The following is a 21,517-nucleotide window of genomic DNA, read 5'->3' as shown; positions in this document are numbered from 1 at the left end:
GGAGGCCAGCTGCATACCACAGATAACTACGTTGAAGATTCTAAAATGAGGCAACTGCATCTTGCAATTTGTGAACTTAACCCCTCAGCTCTGCATGCTCACAAGCGCCCACATGGCAGGCTGCGACCACCTCTGTGCCCACGTTCTGCTGTGGGTGTGCTTGGGTATGCCCCACTCCCTGCTGCCATGACCAACGCTACACTGGTGGGGGCCACACTCCCACTTCTCAGAACATGAACCTTCTGAGTTTGGCTTCAGACCCATGCATAAATAGATTTTCTACTGATTCTACTCATTATGCCAAGGCAACAAGCCGCTTTCATACCACTTTTCGCTTCCTCAGATTCTGCTCCTTTGGAGATGGGAATGGAAGTTGCACATGCATAACTGCTGGGAGAAGCAGCACAACTTCATTCTGGCCATACTGGCCAGTACTCACATCGTTCCTTGGTGATTCTGCTTGGACGGGGTCTTCTGCTGCCAGGGCAATGCTGCTGAGAGCGATGACGATGAGGATGACCATCTCGAAGTAGCGCAGGTTGACGATGTAGTGGAACAGACGCCGGATCCTGCGAACAGCAGAAGCACATGGAAGAATGCTGCAGGTGCTGGAAGCAGTGCTCCGCAGCAGTAACTACAGCACGATGGCAGGACAGTGTTCACCTAGAGTAACATCTTTAGGATTCCTATCACAGTAACGATAAGAGAATATAAACCAGGATTAACGGCTTTAATCTCAAGTTTGCAACAGTTCTGTGGTGAGATTTACGATAAGACATTTAACATCTCTGTACTGCTCCTTCTGCAAAGCAGTGATGTGCATCTATCACAAGAGCACTATCAGAAGAATGGAATCAAGTCTGAATGCCTGAAAGACAAATTAAATGCCCCGCAAACCCATTCACTTTGAACTCACAGACAGAACTCCTGTGAGTTCAAAACTCGTTTTGAAATCCTTCTAATATCAAATAATCCCTTTGAAATTGATATGTTTTAGGTACTTTGAGACCCTTAGATGAATCTGGCACTGTAACTATGACTGTTAGTTCTTGTAAGCTCTCTTTTGCCAAGCACCTCTGCCTGCAGTTTTTCTAAGCTATTCCTTACAAGCTGGACAAATACTTTAACATAATATATTTGATGAGTTTAACCTTCTGGTTCATAAACTGTGTCCGAGAAAAGTAACAAATGCTTCGTTTTCTAAGCAAAGCAAAACTATTCACATATTTCAGCTAATTAGAACCCAGTTCACAAACACTTCACAACAAATGCAGAGTTCTCTGCATTTGTCCATTGAACACAGGACCTCAGTTCTGCCAAAGAATCAAATTATACACACAACTAACCAACAACCTTGTCATGGGAGAATGTAATTCAGTTACTGCATTGCATTTTCTCTAACCAAATGTTTGAAGAGTCAGATTTCACTTTTCACATTGACTTACACCTTCCTTTTCTATGGATTACTAATGGATGCAGAATGAAAAGGAATTACAAATATCAAGGGTACAGACTTGACATGAAACAATACAAAGGAAAATGTTGTGGTTTCCTGAACTCCTTACTCTACTCCTTGACAGCAGAGAGTTATCATCTATGTTCTCTATGAATCCATACAAACAAAAACCAACATTTTCACCAAAATCTGTAATTGTAATTCACGCATCAAATTCAATTCATCACAGAAATAACGTCTTTATTTTTAGATCTTCATCATTCATAACAAGTGATGAGAAGCAGAAGTATGAGTAAGCCGCCAGTGGTGCTGGAGAAACCACCATAATGCACGTGTGTTTTAAAAGGGTGGGTGGCACTTGGAAAGTGATACATCTCATTAATGTTCCCCAAACATCTTTTGCCTTCTGGCAGGACCTGGGTCATCTGTCCCCCATGTAGTTTGGAAGGGAGCTAGTTAGAAATAGATGGGGTGAAAATCTTCCCAAGCCAGAAAGCAGAGAGACCTCTCCATAGCAGCCACCACATTTAGGGGCATCCAGTTGGGTTTGCGTCTTGCCCAGAAAAAGAGAAACAAACTGCTGGCATTCCTAGAGCTGGGACTTCACCTTATTGTTTCTTTTGGGTCCTGTGTTATAATACCTCTCTTCCAGGCTATTATTATTGTTGTTGTTGTTGTTGTTGTTGTTGTTGTTGTCGTTGTTGTTGTTGTAATGGTCTTTTTGTAGAACTTCTGGTGTGAAGAGCAAGAGATATAAACAAGAAAACTCAACCACCACCAAATCCTGGAACATGAGGCTCAGGACGAGGTGAGAAAAGACAATCACATGCAGCAAATGACAAAGTTTTGCTGCTTTTTTGTCTGCATGGTCTGCTGCTCAGCTCAGACCCTTCTTGACCTGGGGCTGCCCACCTCCTGCTCTCAGCACCGCCTTTAGCAACACTTTTGTAGCTAACATTCATTTTTGGCGGTCACATCACAATAAAAAGACTTGGGTTCCCAAACAACAGGGAAATACTGTTTCCTTACCCAACCAGACAGGGTCCAATCTCCATAATTCAAGTCTGCCCCAGACAGCTTAATTTTCTGCTGCACTATGAGTGCACCCCAGCTAATGCTCTCCCTCCCATTACCAGCATTTTAGACAAATTCAAAGGAAATTATTTGAAATAGTACAGCATGATCACAGCATTCTGATAAGGGAAAGCTTTCTGCACTTTCAGCTCAGTTATCCTGAAGATTTCTGAGGTTTCATTGGCAGGTGGCTGGAAAAAACCAAAAAGAACAACCGTCTCTTTCACGGATCTCACACAAAAGGGGCTCTTGTCTTCAGTTCATTTCCTTCAGAGATTAGATTAGCAGCAGTTTGGGTCATTCTCCGTCTTACACCTGGCATTGAGAGATAGTCTCCAGTTTTCCCCACTGATACAGCTGCACAGGCAGAATGAATGACCCTGGAGCAGGCAGTGAATCATAGAATCATAGAATGGCCTGGGTTGAAAAGAACCTCAAAGATCCCCCCGCTATATGCAGGGTCACCAAGCACTAGACCAGGCTGCCCAGAGCCACATTCACCAGCCTGGCCTTGAATGCATCCAGGGACAGGGCATCCACAGCCTCTTTGCACAGTGGCATAAGGCTGTATTACTTTGTGGGTACTTATATTTAAAGGGGATATTCAGCCTGCCTCCTACATGAGGCTGCCAGACCACAGCTTCTACCATAGATGCATTTCTGATGTCAAAGATGAGCACATGGAGCAGCCCCTCTTTGTTCCACTGACTAAATAGGCATCCAGGATGTCTCACTGGGACAGTGGAGAGTCAACCACTGTTCTCTTTAATCAGTTTGCCACAGGAAGGGTCTGAACCTACTACTGGAATCTGAGCATGCAGAGGACAACCTCAGACAACAGCAACTAAGATATGCAATACGTCTACCCGGGCCAGAGAAAAACAGTCACATCTGCTCCTGGCAGATATCTGGGTTGGCAGAAGTTTCAAACGCCCTCTGTTGCCCTAAGTTACTGCTTTAAGTGACTCACAGGCCTTTATGCTACAATTATTACAACCCCCGCTGCACTTGTCTAGTCCTGCAGCCCTTCCAAGCGACACATTCTCTATCTACAGCCTTTGCGTACAAAGTTCCCCATGAGGCAGAGATGCCTGAAGCAGAAGAAATGCTGTAATCCCAGCAGATCCCACAAGCTGTACTCTCAGCCTTAGAAAATGAAAAAAAAAAAAAAAAAAATATTCCTGTGTTTCCAGTTCAAAGTTTTTGGTGATGCGGGAGTAATAGAATGAAAAAATACAAATTCCAGCAGACAAGGATTTGCTGCCATCAGAACCACCTCCTGCCTGCACCTCCTGGAAACGTCTTCTCCCAGTGCTGCCCATCGCTCTCATCCTTGGCAGGCACATTTCCTGCAGTGATCTACAGCTGAAAAAATAACTGCTCACCAGCAGTTAGGGGAGGGGGGGTCTGCCTAAGCCATCATCATTTCCCTTTACTGGCAATTGATTCTCCTAAGAAAGCTGAGCTGAACAGCAGTATCTGGTTTGCAGCCTACATGAGCTTTTATTTGATTTTCCAGTGCGTTTGATAGGCAGAGATAAAGATTGAGCTAATGATGTTTGTCTGAATAGCCATGCTTGAAGTACATGTAACCCACGAGCACCATTTATGAGTCAAAGGACTTACGGGTTCGTAGGACTTAGGATGAACATGGAACTGTAAGGCAAGATTGGTTTAGGCCCATTTTTCGTCAAGTCATCAACGTCCTTCTTCTCTTCTGTTTTACTTTCGAACTCAACGTTGTTCACTGAAACGTGAATTAAAGGAAACAGAAATCAAAGAGTTAAAAACGCATCTCCCCTCTGCACAGAGCAGGCTGCCTGCAACAGCTGGATATGCAAACAATGCAGCTGGGATAGAAAACAGCTATGAATATGTTGATTAAATGCGATGAACAATCATTTGATTATTATCACTGCTATTTACTACAGTACTGCAATTATACTTCTTAACCACTGTACTGATGAGCAATATAGGAGAAATGGGCAGGAAATGAAGATGCCCAGTGCAGACAAAGAAACCTTGCATTTGTTTGTAGAAGAGCTGCCAAACCGGGCATGGAGAACCCATCCCAAATATCATAAACTACTATAGAGAGATTGGGTAGGGATCACTGGAAAGATAAAAAGACAATGAGTCTGACCACCCTCATGATTCTGAACCTTTTCCCACAGATGAGTAGCAGGATTGGCTTTGCAGAATGTAAAAGAACAAATTCATTGATAAGCTTTAATAATATTTGGGCTAAGAGTTGGAAAGGACTTCTTGGACCACCAGGTTCCACATCTGCATCGTGCACCTCAGTTTTGGCATCGCTCCCCATGTACAGAAGTGTCATATCCCATCTCACACCAGGCTTTTAACTTACACGACCCCGTTTTAGAAGATCATTCTGAATCTCAGTCCCAAAAGGTTGGAAATCCATTCTATAATTTCCATTATAAGTTTACTTGCAGTGAGCTTATAAGATTCTTTACTTGAGATAACGTTCAATATATGAACTGGAAGACATTTCAGACCGCATCTGCTTTTCTCAGACAGACAGATTCACTTCTCTATTAATTCACAGGAGCTGGTATCCAAAACCCTCACCCACTTACAATGCCTTAGAAGCAGGATTTTTTTAATTACGTTTTATTTTGCAACAATATGACATTTCATTGTGTGTGAGTGACACGTTCAATAAATCCCTTACTGTATCTCAAGCTAGGAACACAGGAAATGGCCAGGAAGGAGAGAGTCTGATAAACTTTGATTGACGGGAACTCAGTATTGCAATAGAGTAAAATCACCAGTTGAGAAAATAAGAAGAAAAAGAAGACAGTTTCAGTCTTGTGTGGCTGACAGTGGAAAAGCACGTAGAGCCTCAGCTCTTGGGACTTCTCCATGCCATGCCTACATGGCTCAGGATGAGCCACAACCTAGTCAGTGTGTGTCTGGATATGGGGTCTGTCTGCAAAACAGTGTAAACCTGCCCCTGCAGACCTATGGCTCTGGAAAAGGACAATAATAACAAATGGCAGGGGGAAAAAGCACTCACTAGGTATGACGGTGGTTTCTCCTGGCGGGGCGGTGATGGTGACGGGGATGTTCACAGTGGTGGTTTTGTCGAGAGGCGGCTGAATCATGCGTGTCACGTTCTTCTGGTTGTCAGCATCTTCAGGCTGCTCTGGCACTTTCTGCAGATAGGTGCTGGGAAGGGTGTGCACCGGGATGCTCACACTCCCACTGGCCTCAATCTCACACTGATTCTCCCTAAGGCAGAAGAGCGGATGTTATTAAATACGCTCTGACAAAGATTCATAGAACATATGCTGCAGCTCTTGCTAGATTTTCCTAGACTGTTCTCTACATAGAAATCCTTTGCTGAAAATTCACAGGCTGCAGGAAAACTTCCTGGCAGCACAGGGTGTGACCTTTTCCTCTGAGACCTGAAGCAACATCCAAATACAGCGTTAAGAGAAACCATGCCACTGAAAGCAACTTTATTCTAATTAACGAGATTCATAACTGTGTTTCCTGAGTAAAGACACATGGCACTTGCATGCAGCAGTAACATTAGCTCTCCAGCATCAGCTGCTTTCTGAATCAAGTCTGACATTCTGCTGCTTAATGTTCTCCCGAGGCCTTATTTAAATGTGGTGATTCTCTTTTCCAGTCCTAAACCACTCTGTAACGTTGTCATAAATGGCTTCTGCAGCTTTTCCTCTGCAGCAGTGACTATATTTCAGTGAGCACATGATCAAACGAAACACTATGCAAAGTGTTTTGAAACCCATCTGAAAGGAAGATAATATAGACAGGAAAATGATTATCTCAGTGCCACTCACAGCTCTCCATGGTGACATGAACTCTATTCTAAGGAATCCCAGTGCAATTTCTTTTCCATCAAATTAATAAAGCTGAAAAGGCAATCTATCCTTCTTTATTAACTACTCTAAATGCCTCACCAATACTATTTTTCTCACTTGACTTACATAAAAATTAAACAGAATGGGATACATCATTGTCCTTAATGGAAGAACCCATTTCACTCGTAGCCAAGAGCTGTAGCAGCTGGTGATGCAGCCCATAGGTTCAACAATGAAAAAGAAAACCTAGAGGACTATAAGCTGGACTGAATGTCCCATAAAAGCATGTCACTCAAACATCAGCTTCCTTCAGTGGCTGTGAAATTCTCTGCCTTGTGTCATGTCCTGGTATATCTGTTGGTATATACACCTAGATAATTCGTTCCTGAAACCTGAACCACTCTATGGGCAAGCATAGATGGAAATCATATTTGTGAGCCTCCTCTGTCTATGATGGACTGATGGTTGGACTTGATCTTATTGATCTTTTCCAACCTTAATGATTCTACGATCATAGTTGATTTGAGGAAAATGGAACTGCAGGTTATAGTGGTAACTGGTGCGAGTGCAGGAGGAACAGCAGGAATGCCATGTGGAGGGGAAATAAGCTGATTTGTGGAAGGCATTTAGGGGTCTCAGGGCCCTGAGCTGGCACAGGAGCACATCCAGTCGCTCACTTACTTGGGCTGATGATTCTGGTGCTCCTTCTCAGCAGTCTCCCCTTCCTTCTCCCTGTTCTCCTTCTCCACCGAATCGTACGTCGACAGCGCCCTGCTCCTGAACCGGTGCCGTCTGTGAGGCTCCTCTCCATTCTCGCCCTTGGACCCAGGCTCTCCTTCCCGGTTCCCAGACCTCGACCCTCCACGGTGGCGGGTCCGCCGCTCACTCCTGGCCCCGTTGATGGTCCCATTGCCCTCCTTGCCTTGCCGTTCTGCAGAGTGCCGGTGCGTGCGGTGCCTCCGGTGCTCCTTCTCAACGCCTTCTTCCACCGACCCCCGGCGATGGTGCCTCTTCCCTCCTTCCTGGCCCCTGCTGCGGTCACTTTTCCCTTCCTTGCTGCCCCCTTCCACCTCCTTGCTACGGCTTCTGTGCTGCCTGTGCCTCTCCTCCTTACTGTTGATGCCAGATTCCCCATTCTCATCTTTGGTCACATCACCCTTCTCTTGCTCTCCCAGTTTCTCCTTATCCCGATGCCGGTGATGCTTCCGCGGAGCTTCTGCTCCGTCGGTAGAGCTGACTTTGGTCTGCTCCACCTCCTGCACATCCACAGGGCTCAGCTTACTGATGTTGTTCCTCCCTTCACCCCTTGGCTCTACCACCAGTGGCCGATCCAAGTGGGTCTTCATGTCTGGACGGATGTGTAGGGTCGTGGCGTAGCGCACCCGCTCCTCGGGGTCCAGTTCATTGTACAGAGCCTCGCAGCTGGCTCGGAAGTTGTGCATCCGGATCTGGCTGGTTCGTTGCTCCCAAACCGACTTGGATTTGGAGGAGTTCTGCTGCTTGCTAACAAGAGGAGGAAGGAGAGAAGTTAGCATTCAGCTCCTTGTATTAATTCCCTACAAAGCAAGCACCAAAAAAAAAAAAAAAAAAAATTCAGCTGAGACGGGGGATTAGACGGTTAAGCCAAAGAAATTATAGGAATGGAGAGAGAACATGAGCAGGGAAAGCCAGCGGGATCATCAGTGTTAGTTTGTCCCCACACGCTTCAGGCACTTTGAAACAGGAGAGGAGTTCTCTTGGTTTCTAAAAGGTGGTGATCCCCCTTGAAAGCTTCAGGCATAATCTGAAGGATTATAAATCACTGCCCACCAAAACTGTACAGCACAACTGCAGCTGTGAAGCACCCCACAGGGCTTCTCCCAAAACCGCTGCACCTTTCTGACCCCAGGGACTGGGAGAGCCACACGTAGATGCAGACATGGTGAGAACGCTTTCATTCCCTGGAGCACTTGGTCTTTTCTGTCCTGTTCTCTGCTACAACCAGAATACTGCCATTGACATTGCCTTACTACTTTGATTTTCCAGCACAGCACCTGGTTTCTGTCCACCCCATGTGAATATCACATTCTCAGCCAATGCAGGAAGAGAAGGTTTGCCGTATGTCCTAAACATTGCAAATCACATTCTGCTTTCCCATAAAATCAAAGTAAATCCACCAGCTTCCATAGAGGAATTCCAGATGTAGCTTGAAGTTGGCACCTTTTTTCTTCCTAAATGAAACAACTTTTAACAAAGAGAGGAAAAACCATTTCCCTTCCACCACGCTGCTCTGATGTCTCCATTTGCTACGCATCAGCCTGGGCTCAGTGGCCGGAGGGGCCGCACAGGGCTCACGAACCCCCACCACTTAACGCACACCCCACAAGGCTGCAGGAATAGGGCAGCAGACACATTTTCCTTACATACACTCCGGGCTCCCCTGACAATAGCAGAAAGCAGCTTTTGCATGTGTCTGTGCTGATTCAGAGTGTCAGGATCTGTCGCCACGCTCAGCCCCCAGGGAGGCAGCTTTCAGATGGGCTCACGGAGCACAGCGGGAGCTGTCAGAATGGCTTTGCATCTCAAATGCTCCGCTGGGTTTGGGGTTTGGTTCTTCACTGAGGGTGCTGCTGCCCGGCTCTGCTTAGAGAGGCCCAAAAACGACTTAAATGTTCGCTGCAGGTGGGAGGAGGGCACGGAGGAAGATGCGAAGCAACCTTAATCCAGAAATCAGAGTGAGCACAGCTCATCACCAAAACTACAAATCTAAGCCTCCCTGTTCCCAGAGGGCACATCCCAGGCAAATTTCCCACCAGCTGAGTACCCCATTGACACCACAGCAGAAGAATGAGTGGCAAAAACCACGGCTCTAAGTGTCAATGCAGGGCACATAGCTCAGATCCCACTTGAATTCCATGTATCATGCAGAGGGCTCAGGGGGCACAGCACCCCATGCTGCCTCCCTGGTGCATGAGGTGGATGGCTGGCAGTAACCTGGTAATTCATTGGGGTTCAGTAAGGAAAGATTCAGCTACTATCACCCATCAGCACATTTATTTGATTTCAGAGGGAATTAGTGGGCAACATGAAATCCTCCTCTGACCCCTTCCCTGCTGCCGGGTGGTCATTTACCTCTCAGTGAAGGGATGGGTTGCTGTGACAAGGAGTCTCGCTTCAGGAGGGGCTTTTCCATTGTTTCACTTACTCCAAGAACACAAATCAGCAACTGATTTGTGATCAGAGCTGATTTGATCAGAACACAACCTCACAACTATCTCTGTGGTACTAAGGGTCCAGTTGTGCTTCACTTGGCAAGCTGGGTGCACAAACCAATAAGAATCCCAGCAACGCACGTATTAACTAAGTCTATTTTGCTAAAATCTCTTCTTTACACGAGACACCAGCATGACAGACTCAAATTTCACAGCATCTAGAAGTGAGATACACCCTTAGCATAGACCCAATAGTGGCAGTGATTGCCAACTGACAGCACCACGCAGCCACCCGCTGGCTTTGGTTGCTAAGTCCCACATCAGGAGGCTCAGAAGTAATGGCTGCATCCTTTCTCCTTTCCACAGGAAAACTCATCAGAAAAAAAGAAAAACAAAAACCAGAAAATTTATGAAGTGCAGTAAAATAGAAATCAGGAAAGCGCGCAGCCTGTCTGCAAGCTCATTACTGCATTCAACCCAGTCGAGAACATCTGGAGCAAGTGACAGCACGCATAAAGCTGCTGCAGGAAATGGGAGTGAAGGAACCGAGAAGGTTGGCCCCTCTGGGGACAGCATTTAGGGTTTTTCAGAGTGAAAGCAGCAGCAACGGGAGGGAACGTGCTGCGTGCCTGTCCAGTTCCATTTATCGGGCTTTTGCTTCCTATATGTTCCCACAGCAACTGAGCACGGCCACGTGCAATCGCTTCTCCTCTCCTGTTGCTCTGCTGCACTTCCTCTCCAAGGACAGCTTTTGAACTTTCTGTGGCACAGCAGGAATGTCACCTTACAGCAGAGCTGTCCCCCTACAGCTGCCTGTGCACACACATCTGCAGACGAGATGGAAAAACAAAGCGGGGACAAAAAGAAGACTGCATCGATCACCTCCGATGTACTGACACAATACAGAGGTCAATGCTAATGCACTTTCTCTACAACTACTCCTCATCCTTATTTTCTGTCTACAGAATATGCTGTGCTCCTTAATGGGCGACCAGCAACACACTCAGTGTTTGAGTCCTCCGGGCTCAAAACACTGTGAGGTTATTATTTCTGCTAGCACGCTTCTCTGAGAAGTCCCATTGGTATCCCTTGGATTAAGCAGCCAGCAGTCAAGCAAATCCTATAGCTAGAAAGAAAACCATAACATTTTTCTATAATAAATATAATTGATATCAATGAACTGTTGACTAATATTGGTTCCAGTAAAAAATGTTGCCAGCCACTGTATAGACCGCTCAGGGAAGGAAAGCACACTTTTAGCCATCTTCTAATCTTAGCCATTCCATAATGACCAAAGATTTTGTTGTTGTATCCTTTTAAAACAGTGCTGTAGTTAATGGCACTTTGCATCCCAGCACTGCTCGTTTAATCAGCCACCTAAATGCAATCCTCACCATTGTGCTGTAGTAAATAATGAATGAAATCTGACTGCAAACATAATAATTCGATGTTAAAAATACCTGCGTATTAAATTGCGGGTACGAAAGAGTATGTTCTGATTACAGATGGAAGGGAATTTCTTGTTAAAATAGAGTTATCAACAGAGAATGGGATATAAAAAACCTTTCAACATCAGCAACAAAAAAATAAATCTGATTTTCTGAGCACCCATTTGGAGCAGCATTCTCCGTGTTTGAATTTTCCACTTGGAAAATACAAAGGCAGCACATCAGCCCAGGGTGGGCACACACAAAGCTTTATCTCCGCTTTGATCAAACAATTTTCTTCCAGATGAGCTCACTGCTGGCTCTTCACTGTGCTTTGCCCATGACCCGGGAGCTGGAGCCTGGATGCTTTAGCACCTTTTCTTCTTTATGAGCCACATTCCCTGCCTGGGCTCTCCCGGGAGATGCACTGCGCTCTCTCATCAAGTGGGTGTGATGGTGCACATCATAGAAACACCATTATCAAGGACAGCAATGGGAAACACTGCCCACTCCCTTCCAACGTTACTCTTGAATTTGATTTCGGTTTTATATATTAGATTTATATATATATATATATATATATATATATATCATTTTCTCAGAAGAAAAATACTTTTTTTCACAATTTTCCTCCTAATGTCCTTTGGCCTGAAACGCTATATTTTGCATGTAGCCTGAGCAGAAGTTTGGAAAGCTCTCATGCTTCATTGCTGCTCCCAGGAGGTGTCCATGGGCATGATCTCCTATGAGAAGCAGAAGCCATTGTATGCTGCTGCTCAGTATACAAAGACTGCCATCATCACCAGTTTTCATACAGCTCTGCAGGGATGCAAGGTCCATCCATGCCAAAGTGTTCTGGAATTTACATAGCAGAAACTTTGCTGTGTTCACTAAGGAGAACAGAATGATTTCACTCCACCAGACCTCACCCACCTGCATGCTGCTTCCCATATCTCTAATAGGAAGAGTTTTTAAATCTATATATATATATTTAAGTACATCACATAATTCCAGTAGTATAAAAATAAGACTTAGCTTTCTACAAACTCTGATTCTATGACAAGCTAACCCACTATGAGGTGATTTTACTACAAGCACACCTAGGTTAAACCTATAGACAGGCATTAAGTTCTCCAAAAATTAAGTCTTGGGACATTTGTTTATTTGTTAATTATGATTATTACTTTTATTTCTCCTTGGCCTCTGACATGTGCACGTTTCCTTCTCTAGAGGAGATTCTGACAGTTGTACCATGATCACAGAACCAGGGAATCGTTACAGCTGGAAAGATCACTAAGATCATGTAGTCCAACCATCGCCCCATGCCTATGACTGCTCTGACTGTGTCACGTGTGGCATCTCCCCCTTTCTTGAGCACCTCCAGGGATGGTGACTCCCCTCCTCCCTGGGCAGTCTGTTCCAACGCATCACCACTCTTTCTGAGAAGAATTTTTTCCTAAGATCCAACCTGAACCTACCTTGAGACCATTGCCTCTTGTCCTATCACTGTTACCTGGGTAAAGAGGCAGACAAACTGTTACGGCCAAAGTCCCACTGTGAGCTCCAGCCTTCTGATAGAAACCAAGACAAAACACATCAGGGAATGAAGTCACAGACCCTGCTTTATATAATAACAATGGAAATAAAGCAGGTGACACAGACGTTAAATATACAGAAGCAATTGATATGGATGAAAAATGATTTGGGTTCCTGGACAACAAGTGACAAATTCATCCTGGTAGAAGATAGTCAATCTTTTTCATCTCCCTCTTCATGCTATCAGCCTCTCTGCTGCTGTCCTGCTGGAAGCTGTTAGGGTTGGTGTGGTAAAGAGCTACTCAAAGAAAATCAAATTATGGTCTTACAAAAAAAAAAAAAAAATTAAATCTGTGGCAGGTGCAGAATTCAGCACTTCTGGAAAGAAGAAAATCCCCAGTGCTCGTTCTATTTAGCATTCTAGAAAATGCCTGAAGATCATCCTATTTCTCATGACCAAGCAATGACTAACATCTCTGCATCCTATTAGAAACAAATAATAAGCAATAGCAATACAAAGGAAACCTCAAATGCACCATTTGGGATTTCATCACCCACTGTTATATAATGATGATTCATATGAAAACCCACTGTCCCATAACTCTTAAATACATTCAATTGGAAAAGCATAACATAATCACTCACTTAGCTGCGCATTATCGCCTATGTACATAGAAATTAATTGCTAACTTCAGTATGGATTTTATGTATGTGTTGATTTAGTTAAAGAAACAGAGCATGTCTGTACAAAATTCTCTTCAGTGAGTAATAAATGGTCTTCATACCACTGGCAGTGCTCGAATTGTGAACTTGTTATAGCAACAAATCTTGGAATTAGGATCAGAAAGTGGATCACCTTGGGTTTTCTTGGTGGGGTGGGTTTTTTGTGTTTCTTTGTTAAGGAACTAGCTCATGTACCTTGTCTTCCACCTCTTACCCATTTAGAATTTTCCTTCGAAGAATAGTTAAAGAAAGAATATAGAAAAAAATACCCTCCTGTATTTCAAAAGAGTTTTGAATAAGTTTTGTTCTTTTGAAAGAATGGATTTCCAGATCTTGGTTCTTACTGATGTTGAAGGCAGAAGGAAGTTTCTGCCTCTTTAGCAACGTAGAGAAACAGAACTGGGATTTTTTGTACCCTTTAAAAGCTTTTTTAAATGACGAGACCACCGCTCACCTTTCATCTTGCGCAGAATTTCAACCACTTCTCTAATCAGTGTAGTTATAGTAAGAGTACAGATTGACATAAGGGCATCTGGAACCAACACTAACCTCCACCCAGGGACACGGGGTGCTAGTGCCTGAGATGAGTTTATCTATTCAAAATATTTACATATTTAAAATATTAAAATTTTAAAATATTTAAATTTTTTTTAAAAATTACATTTCTAACAATGACATTTATACTGAGTGTATGAGACCTTCGGATGCTTTCATCTTCGTGGGGGCTCTACTGATGCTCAATAGTGGATGGTGCTTCTGCACATCGCACGTGGTTATGGAGTCCACACATTGAGCCAAAACAAGAATTTTTGCAGGGAAAATGCAGGGGAAATGCTGGGGACACCCACAGAGCAAAAAAATGCACATTCAATTAATCTGTCAAAATGGTCCCATTTTGCATAGGAAATTACAGATTACTGCCCAGACACCGCATATTATTGTTACAGATAATACAAATTGTATTTGCCTATAAATCAGGTCCTCTCCCCGTGATTGAAGAGAGGTAAAGTGGCTTTACGTGTAGAGAAACATGGTTTTAAGCTGTAGTCATTTGCCAGCTTGGCTGAGACAGAAAAGTGCAGGCAAAAGAAAGTGTCTTTAGGCAACACATAACTGAAAATCCACCCTAGCAGAGGCCCATCTACACATTTTTGCAGTAAAAATTCAAATATCATAGAATGGATGCAAGTCACAAGATCAAAGGATGCCTCCTCCTAATTTGCACAGTCTCTGTTGCTACTGGGCAGACAGCAACAGATCTCAATGGCCACTGAATGTGGGTAGATCCACCTTCCCAGGGGATTCCAGTGCCTGCAGTTTGTTGTAACAGTTTAAGTGACAGCTCCATCTCTGGAAGTTTGGAAAAGGAATAAAACTCCATTCTTTCAGATTTCATTCGTAAGTTGCAACCATGGCCTTGGATTGGTTTGGTGCAACTTCAGCTGGAGTGCAGCCAAGCACCAGGAGGGAAGACAATTGGGCAGCACTGGGGAGGATCTCTCCGGCATCACCACTTGAACCAAGCTCTCCATTCCCCCTCTACCCTTCCATCCTACCAAGTGCAAGGCAGGGCGAGAGACCCAAAAGATAGCAGACCTTTCCCCCATAACGCTGTGCTTGCCTGGAATCCCAGCAGCCAGGCAATGCATTGCAAGAAATGAGCCTGAGATTCACCAGTGGACAAGGACCTCCAGAACGCCCAAGGAGGCTGGGAACAAATAAGATGTTGAGAAGCTGGTGGAAAACCTTTGCTTCACTGCGTCTTAGGCGTGCTGAACCCTGCTATGGTGCACGTAAGGACAAACCCACAAGTGAATTGCACTTACTTGCCTCTCCAAAAGCATTAAAGAAGAAAGATAACGTCAAATGGTAACAGTACAACTAAAAGCAAAGGCGCTAAGATGGGTCGGTGACAAGCTGGTGACAAGTTTTGTCGTATTAGTCAGCAGGGAACGATGGTATATTCTACAAACCTGCACTGGTGTCAAAGCACACCCGTGACTCACAGCAAAGCCAGCAAGATTTGGTTGTTAGGAAGTGCGTGGAGTGAATGGAAGGTCTACCACTGTGTTTGCTCAAACACGGATACATAGGAGCTCAATGAGTGCCTCGTTTTTGCCATATCTCAGGAAGGTCAGAGAGCACAGGTAGAACCCATGCTCTCAGCTGTATGAGTTTCCAAAGGAGTTTGGTCTCACTTGGGCCCCAATTCCAGAAGTTTCTTTCAGGCTCTCCTCCAGCTTTCATTCATTTAAAGAGTGCACTCATGGTGGACACCTGTTCTCCTATTGAACCCTAAAGTGCAAACACTGGTGGAACATCAAAGCCATCAGCCCAGTACATAATAAACAGAGAACAAATGTACAAGTGAGAATAAGATGAACCATCAAACGAGGGCAGGGGAGAGAACAGGGAAGATAATTAAGGAAGCAACAGAGGGAAATAATTAGGGGGACGGGAGGACAAAGGAAGGGAGGAGGAAAACTCACAGTCAATATACAAAACACTACAGAGTTGCTCACGATCAAATCACAAGCATTATATGGCAATGTCGCACACTTTCCAGTCCTTCCACCATATGTTGGTCTGGAGGCTTTCCACAACGATGGGAATGATTTTTGGAAAAAAAAAGGTGGGGAGTGAAGGCGTCAGGAGGAGGGGGGGGGGGGGGGGGAAGAGGGAGGTTTATAAATATAGATATCATAAATCCATTTACTGAATATCGTAACAGAGAGCAACTCACGGTGAATTTACGCTGGAGACTGACGAGCTGCGAGATACAGTACCTCGAGTTTGCTTTACAAAACTGCACATGCAAAAACAAAACAAACAAAGAAAACAAAAAGTGAGAAAGAAAAAAAAAAAAGAAGAGAAGAGAAACTATAAGAGACATTGGGAAGAGACTCATACAGGCTGTGTCCTATTGAATGCAGACTGCAGCGTGCATCTTGGTAGGAGACCAGGCAAGCTTCAGAAAGTGTGGAAGCCAGAGACACACCACCTTCTAGTTAACAAGGAAACAACCGAAATGGAACCAAAAGGGAAACAAAAATTAAAAGGTGAACCAAAAGACACACAATGATATCAGGAATTTATGCCTCCGTATGTTATACTCACGCAATGAAAGTCCTCTGCAGAAGTCATCTTTAGGACCTCGGGGCAGAGGCCTTTGTAGAAACAGGTGGTGACTGCTGTTACAGCTGTGCTGCAATCATTAGTTCAAGTGGGGGCAGGGTGCAAGGCTGCTCATTCCCACTCTGGCACCACGACACAAGAGGAGGAAGTGCTTGGGAGCAGAGAGGAGCCCCAGCTAGGGGGAGGACCCTGGGCTGTGCTTGGAGAACCCAAATCCGAACCCAAATCCATCTGAGCCGCAGCAGCTGGTGCCAGGCTTCTTCTGTTCCATCTTGCATTGGATGCTCTTTTCAGAGGCACCTACCTCTCTCCTCAGCCAGATGCAGGCATGAGTCTGAGCTCAGGCCGTCTGAATTTGGCTTGCCATGCCTAAAAACCATAGGTCTGCTGCATCTTAGGCACGGGACTGCATGCTATCCAAAGTTTGTTCCAATTCACATCTAATTTCGTAGATTCTCCTCCATTCAGTGTGTGCTTGTGTAGATGCTGTTACATGGAGGTACCCAAGGCCATGGATGGGGCCCTGGGCACCCTGATCTGGTGGGGGGCAGCCAGCCCACAGCAGGGGTTGGAACGGGAGGATCTCTGAGATCTCTCCCAACCTGAGCCATTCTATGATTCTGCATGGGGGGTTTCTGAATACAGAAGCAGCTGAATTACATTGAGTTAATTCTTTCTTTGTAGGGGACCTACTCAAAAACAGGTTTCTAAATATCCTGACAGTTCTTGGCTTGAGGTGCTAATTTTTCACAGTTATAAACACTAATTTTTATAAATCCACATCATCTGAAGAGCTCTCTCAGATGAAGGAAAGATAAAATCCCTTCACCTCCTGAATTTGTCTTTTCAGTTGCAGCATTTTTTCCTTCCATCTTCAAACAACCAATGTTATCAAGCCAGAATCATAGATTCATAGAATCACTCAGGTTGGAAAAGACCTTAAGGATCATCGAGTCCAACCATGAAGCCAAGGAACCAAGAAGGTCCAATTAAAAATCTAATGCTCTTTGGATACCAGAGGAGTAGAATTTTAAATACACATTTCCTTAAAATTACCAGAATATCTTGAACAGAAGCGTTGGCCCACGTGGAGTGTAGAACTCAACCACCCAGAGGCCAAGAAAGCTGCAGTGTAAAGGCATTATGAAAGGTGTTTGCAAAAGTTTCACTTGGAGCAAACAATCTGGTACAGTGTTCTGCCCAAACTTCAGTGCTTCTACGTTCCACGTTTCTGCAGCCCCTGCCTGCACAAATGCCTTAAGCACAGAAAGGAAATACTGAGCAAAACAGGTGGGAAAGCTGTGATAGTGGTGAACATACTGGGCTGCTTTCGTTTACCTGGGAGTCAGCACCGATGCTGTGCAACACCTGTGGAACTGTTGCTTTTAATTGCTGAAAGCAGCTCTCGATAGCACACGGCGGAAGGCTTGCTTTTATCTTTGCATGCATCCCTGCCTCATTTGGTGCAGTGCAGGGCGGAGGCCATGCTGTGATCCTGCCAAATATCCTTGTAACCTGGCCAGACAGCGTTATGCAAGTCCTGCAGCATTCCAGGACTTTTCTGAAACCGTGACCGACTACATTTTCACTGGAATTGCAGAGTGGGAAGCAAAAACAAAGACAGCCTCCTCTTCCAAGTCAAAATGACAAAGTACATGAGCTTTACTTACCATTGAGAGGGACACAGAACACGAGAGTGTCTTTCTGTGTAGCTGTTAGGGTCATCGTTACACCAACAGCAAGGGCAGAAAGGAAAGCTACCGGGAGGAATCACAGAACCTCACACATCCACACACAGCAGGAGAAAAGAAAGGGAAGGGGTCACACGCCAGCAAGAGAGAAAGAACACCTCTGCTAGACTACGCACTATCAAACACAGGAACTGCCGTGGGTGTTCAGGCATACATCTTGCTGGGTTCTGTTGGGTACCAGTAGCCCAACAGGGATTTTGAGACAGACCACGGTATTCCCAAGACAAAAGGAAAACATGGAGCCTCTGAGATGGAAAAACGTCCTAGAGGAATAAAGCAGCTCCCCCCTCCCTTTGTCCCCAGACCTGTACAAAAGGGACGGACACCTCTGAGAAATCACTGTGAAGTGCCACCTCTGTCTGCTCTCGCAGTTTGTTAATGAGTAATCAGCTCACTCAAGTTACCAGGCAGTATTTACCTGTAGGCGTGCAATTAACACATCAGCTGCTTGGATCAAACATGTGAGGAACCAGTAGAAACCAGTCAGGACCAAGAGAGGATTTTGGGGTTTGGTTGATGCTGGGCACTATGTCAAGTTTTGAAAAATTATTGTGGTCAACCCTATAGACAGCATTCAGCTCTGGTGCCATAACAGCCTCTATCGCTTCCTACAAAGTGTCATCCATCATATCTGAGAAATTCTTCTTCCATAGAGACCTCACACCCCACAGCTAATGCTTGGATCATTTCCTTGGGTCTGGCTACCTCGATGACACAATATTACGTAGAATTAAGAAATACTAAGTGAAAAAAAAAGGCGTAAGTTTTTCTTAGCATGATTCATACATGACTACATGGGAGGTTCCTTCAAAGCATTTGCTTTCTGTTGTGAGCGCCATCTTAAGACTCTTCCCAAGGCAGGCAAATAGAAAATGCACAGAAATAAACAAATGTGGAGGCAGTTATAGCCAGCAGTACAGGGTCCCAGGAGCAGCTGTGGGCAAGACTCGTGCTGGGCTTTGGGCTCATGAACTCTCCCATTGGCCTGCTGGCCCATGCCCATGCCCTGTGTGCTTGGTGCGGCCCCTTTTGTACGGGACATTGGTGCAGCACTGGCTGGAATAGAACAGGCAGGGTGTTCAGGCTTCGGGTTGGCAAAGAGACAAGTTCACCTACAGGATGTGAAACCATTTGCAGTGGAGCCTTTGTGCTGCCCGTGGAAATCAGCCTGGCAGCGCTCCTTCAATTGACACCTTGAGGTGCTCTGCACATTCATTGCCCCATTTTCCCTCCTCCTCCATTCTCACCACCAAGGAAGCTGCACCAATGGCTTGCTCAACCCATCAACCCATACAGCTGCTCAGTTCCAGAGGCTGAGTGGTTTCAACGTTGTACAGAACAGAGGGTCTTAAAGACAATGCTGGGCAAACTGGACAAACCCAGAAACTCACCTCCAGAAACAACAAAGCAAGGAAAATGCTAAACAGAAAACAAAAGTCACAAAAATAAGAATGAAACAATGGGCTAAAATTAAAGCACAATAGCTTATGTTAAACAAATACTCTGTTTTAAACCAAATTGCAACAATGACAGAAACAAGGTACCATCCTAGTTTTTAAATCTTGAAAGAACACAGAACAAAAAGGCCCATTTGGGATAGAGTTCACCAGGTGAAGAAAGAAACTGTGGTCAGAAGAATCCATTTGTGTGAGTCCTTCAGTGGAGCAGAAGACATAGACATCCTGGGAGAGCACTGAATTAAGAGGTACAAACAAAGTGCAGGTAGAATACTGTAATAAGGCACCTTGAGCCAGTTGCAAGACAGATGATATCTGGATGCTGCTGTAATAACGACTATTTTATCAAAACAGACCCTTTTATATAGTAGCACTTCACCACATGTCAAGCAATGGAACAATTCCTGGATCACATGGAGTTGTGAAGGTCACAGATACTCTGAGCAGGTTGACACAGTAAATTAGCAACCGGGTTCTTAAGTCTGGGCGATTCTATTTTGCAACTGATGCAGTAAACATTTCCCAGAGCTGAGCTGCTGAGAGGCTTAAACAGCAGAGAGCAGAACAACCAATGCAGATGAACTTCAGGGACATGAGCATGCAAACCACAACTGTGCTCTGGATTTGCATAGCAAAAATGCTAGAGGTGGAGAAGCAGGTACACTACAGAGTATGCAATGGCCTTGAAGGAGGCTTAGAGAAAGGTGTACTCTCACAGTCCTTGATGGGACTGACAAAGGAAAGAAGCAAAACAGCAAGCACAGCACTTCACTGGTGAAACAGCAGGATGAGCAAGAGGACTTTCACCAGCCTGAGCCCCAGGACAGCTTTAGCACCTCTTCAGGAGGTGGACAAGCATGCCGGGATGTGAATATCATCGACTGAAGAAATGCAAGTCATGGTGCCCTCTGTGTTTCAACACCTGACAGACCTGGTTTTGTTGGTGAAGGCAGAGAAAATGATGATGTTCTTTTAATATCAACCCATGACAGATGCCCATTGCTGTAGAAAATCATTTTCCTACATTTTGAAAATAAAACTGAAGTAGAAAAACCAAAAGCAGTATTTCTTAGGGCAAACTAGTAGTGTAGATCCAGAACTAGGTTTGCAGCTGGACCTTGGTGCCTCAGTCCCAGCTTTTCCCTGACTTGCTCACCAGCCACTGTGTTATCAATGCTGTTTTTCTCCTAGAGCCAAAGCACAGCATCATACCAGACACCATGAAGAAAAAAATCAGCTGAAACCAGGACAAGGTACCCGATTCCTACAGGGCTTTGATTTTGGCAGTGATGTTCCCATATGCCAAGAATCCTGTTTCCAAGCATACCCAGCACCTTTCCATTCTTTGTGAGCCATTCACGGTACCTCACACCAAAGCCATGGTGGGATCCCATCAGCGTGTCCAGGCTTGAATAATAACAGAGTTTGATTTGACAAGTCTTGCCATCAACACAGCATCTGCTTTGCCTTCAGGACCGTAAGTGAAGAAGTAACAGGGTACGTCTAGCTGTCAACCATGAGTCCCTGTCAACAGCCCTACTGGGCAGGATAACAGTATCTAAAGGCATCAGCGCTGCAAACCCTAAAGCTGTTGCTGCTATGTCCCTTTGGTGCTCTCACTATGGATTAATTTCTATATTAAATATGGCTTTGGCATGCAGTCACTAAACATCTTTTGGATCATCAGCCAGCAACCCATCTGTATTTCTATTTCTCTCTCACAATGCACCTAGCTTCTCCCTTGCCATCTGTGGGTTATTACCCATTTGGTCATCAACCTATTGACTTTGAGTGCTGTTTTTTTTTTCAAACTGAAGCTCAGCACGCTTTGCAAGTGCCCATGTAAGCACCTCACTGGCACCACAGAGGGATAAATAGAAGCCACAGGACATTTGTTCGTGGATGGCATCCAATAA

General features: G+C 44.8%; 1 protein-coding gene across 23 annotated transcripts in view; it reads right to left on the bottom strand.

Moving 5' to 3' along the window:
- The window catches only part of CACNA1B (calcium voltage-gated channel subunit alpha1 B), a 260,207-nt gene that overhangs the window by 60,235 nt on the left and 178,455 nt on the right, over nucleotides 1-21,517 (bottom strand). For 12 of the 23 annotated variants that reach the window (XM_025156019.3, XM_015279276.4, XM_015279270.4 and 9 more), the window contains 4 exons: nucleotides 7,063-7,884; nucleotides 5,571-5,785; nucleotides 4,157-4,277; nucleotides 440-569 (listed from right to left, as the gene is read on the bottom strand). In XM_025156019.3, the coding sequence (XP_025011787.2) occupies nucleotides 440-569; nucleotides 4,157-4,277; nucleotides 5,571-5,785; nucleotides 7,063-7,884 (1,288 nt within the window). Of the gene's footprint in view, nucleotides 1-439; nucleotides 570-4,156; nucleotides 4,278-5,570; nucleotides 5,786-7,062; nucleotides 7,885-16,001; nucleotides 16,065-21,517 lie in introns of all 23 variants that reach the window. The other 11 variants (XR_001464423.4, XM_015279262.4, XM_015279261.4 and 8 more) reach the window with 1 other exon arrangement.

Source organism: Gallus gallus, chromosome 17, assembly GCF_016699485.2.
Source record: "Gallus gallus isolate bGalGal1 chromosome 17, bGalGal1.mat.broiler.GRCg7b, whole genome shotgun sequence".
Taxonomy (NCBI): Eukaryota; Metazoa; Chordata; class Aves; order Galliformes; family Phasianidae; genus Gallus; species Gallus gallus.
Note: the sequence above shows the minus strand (reverse complement) of the source record. Positions and strands in the feature narration are given on the sequence as shown.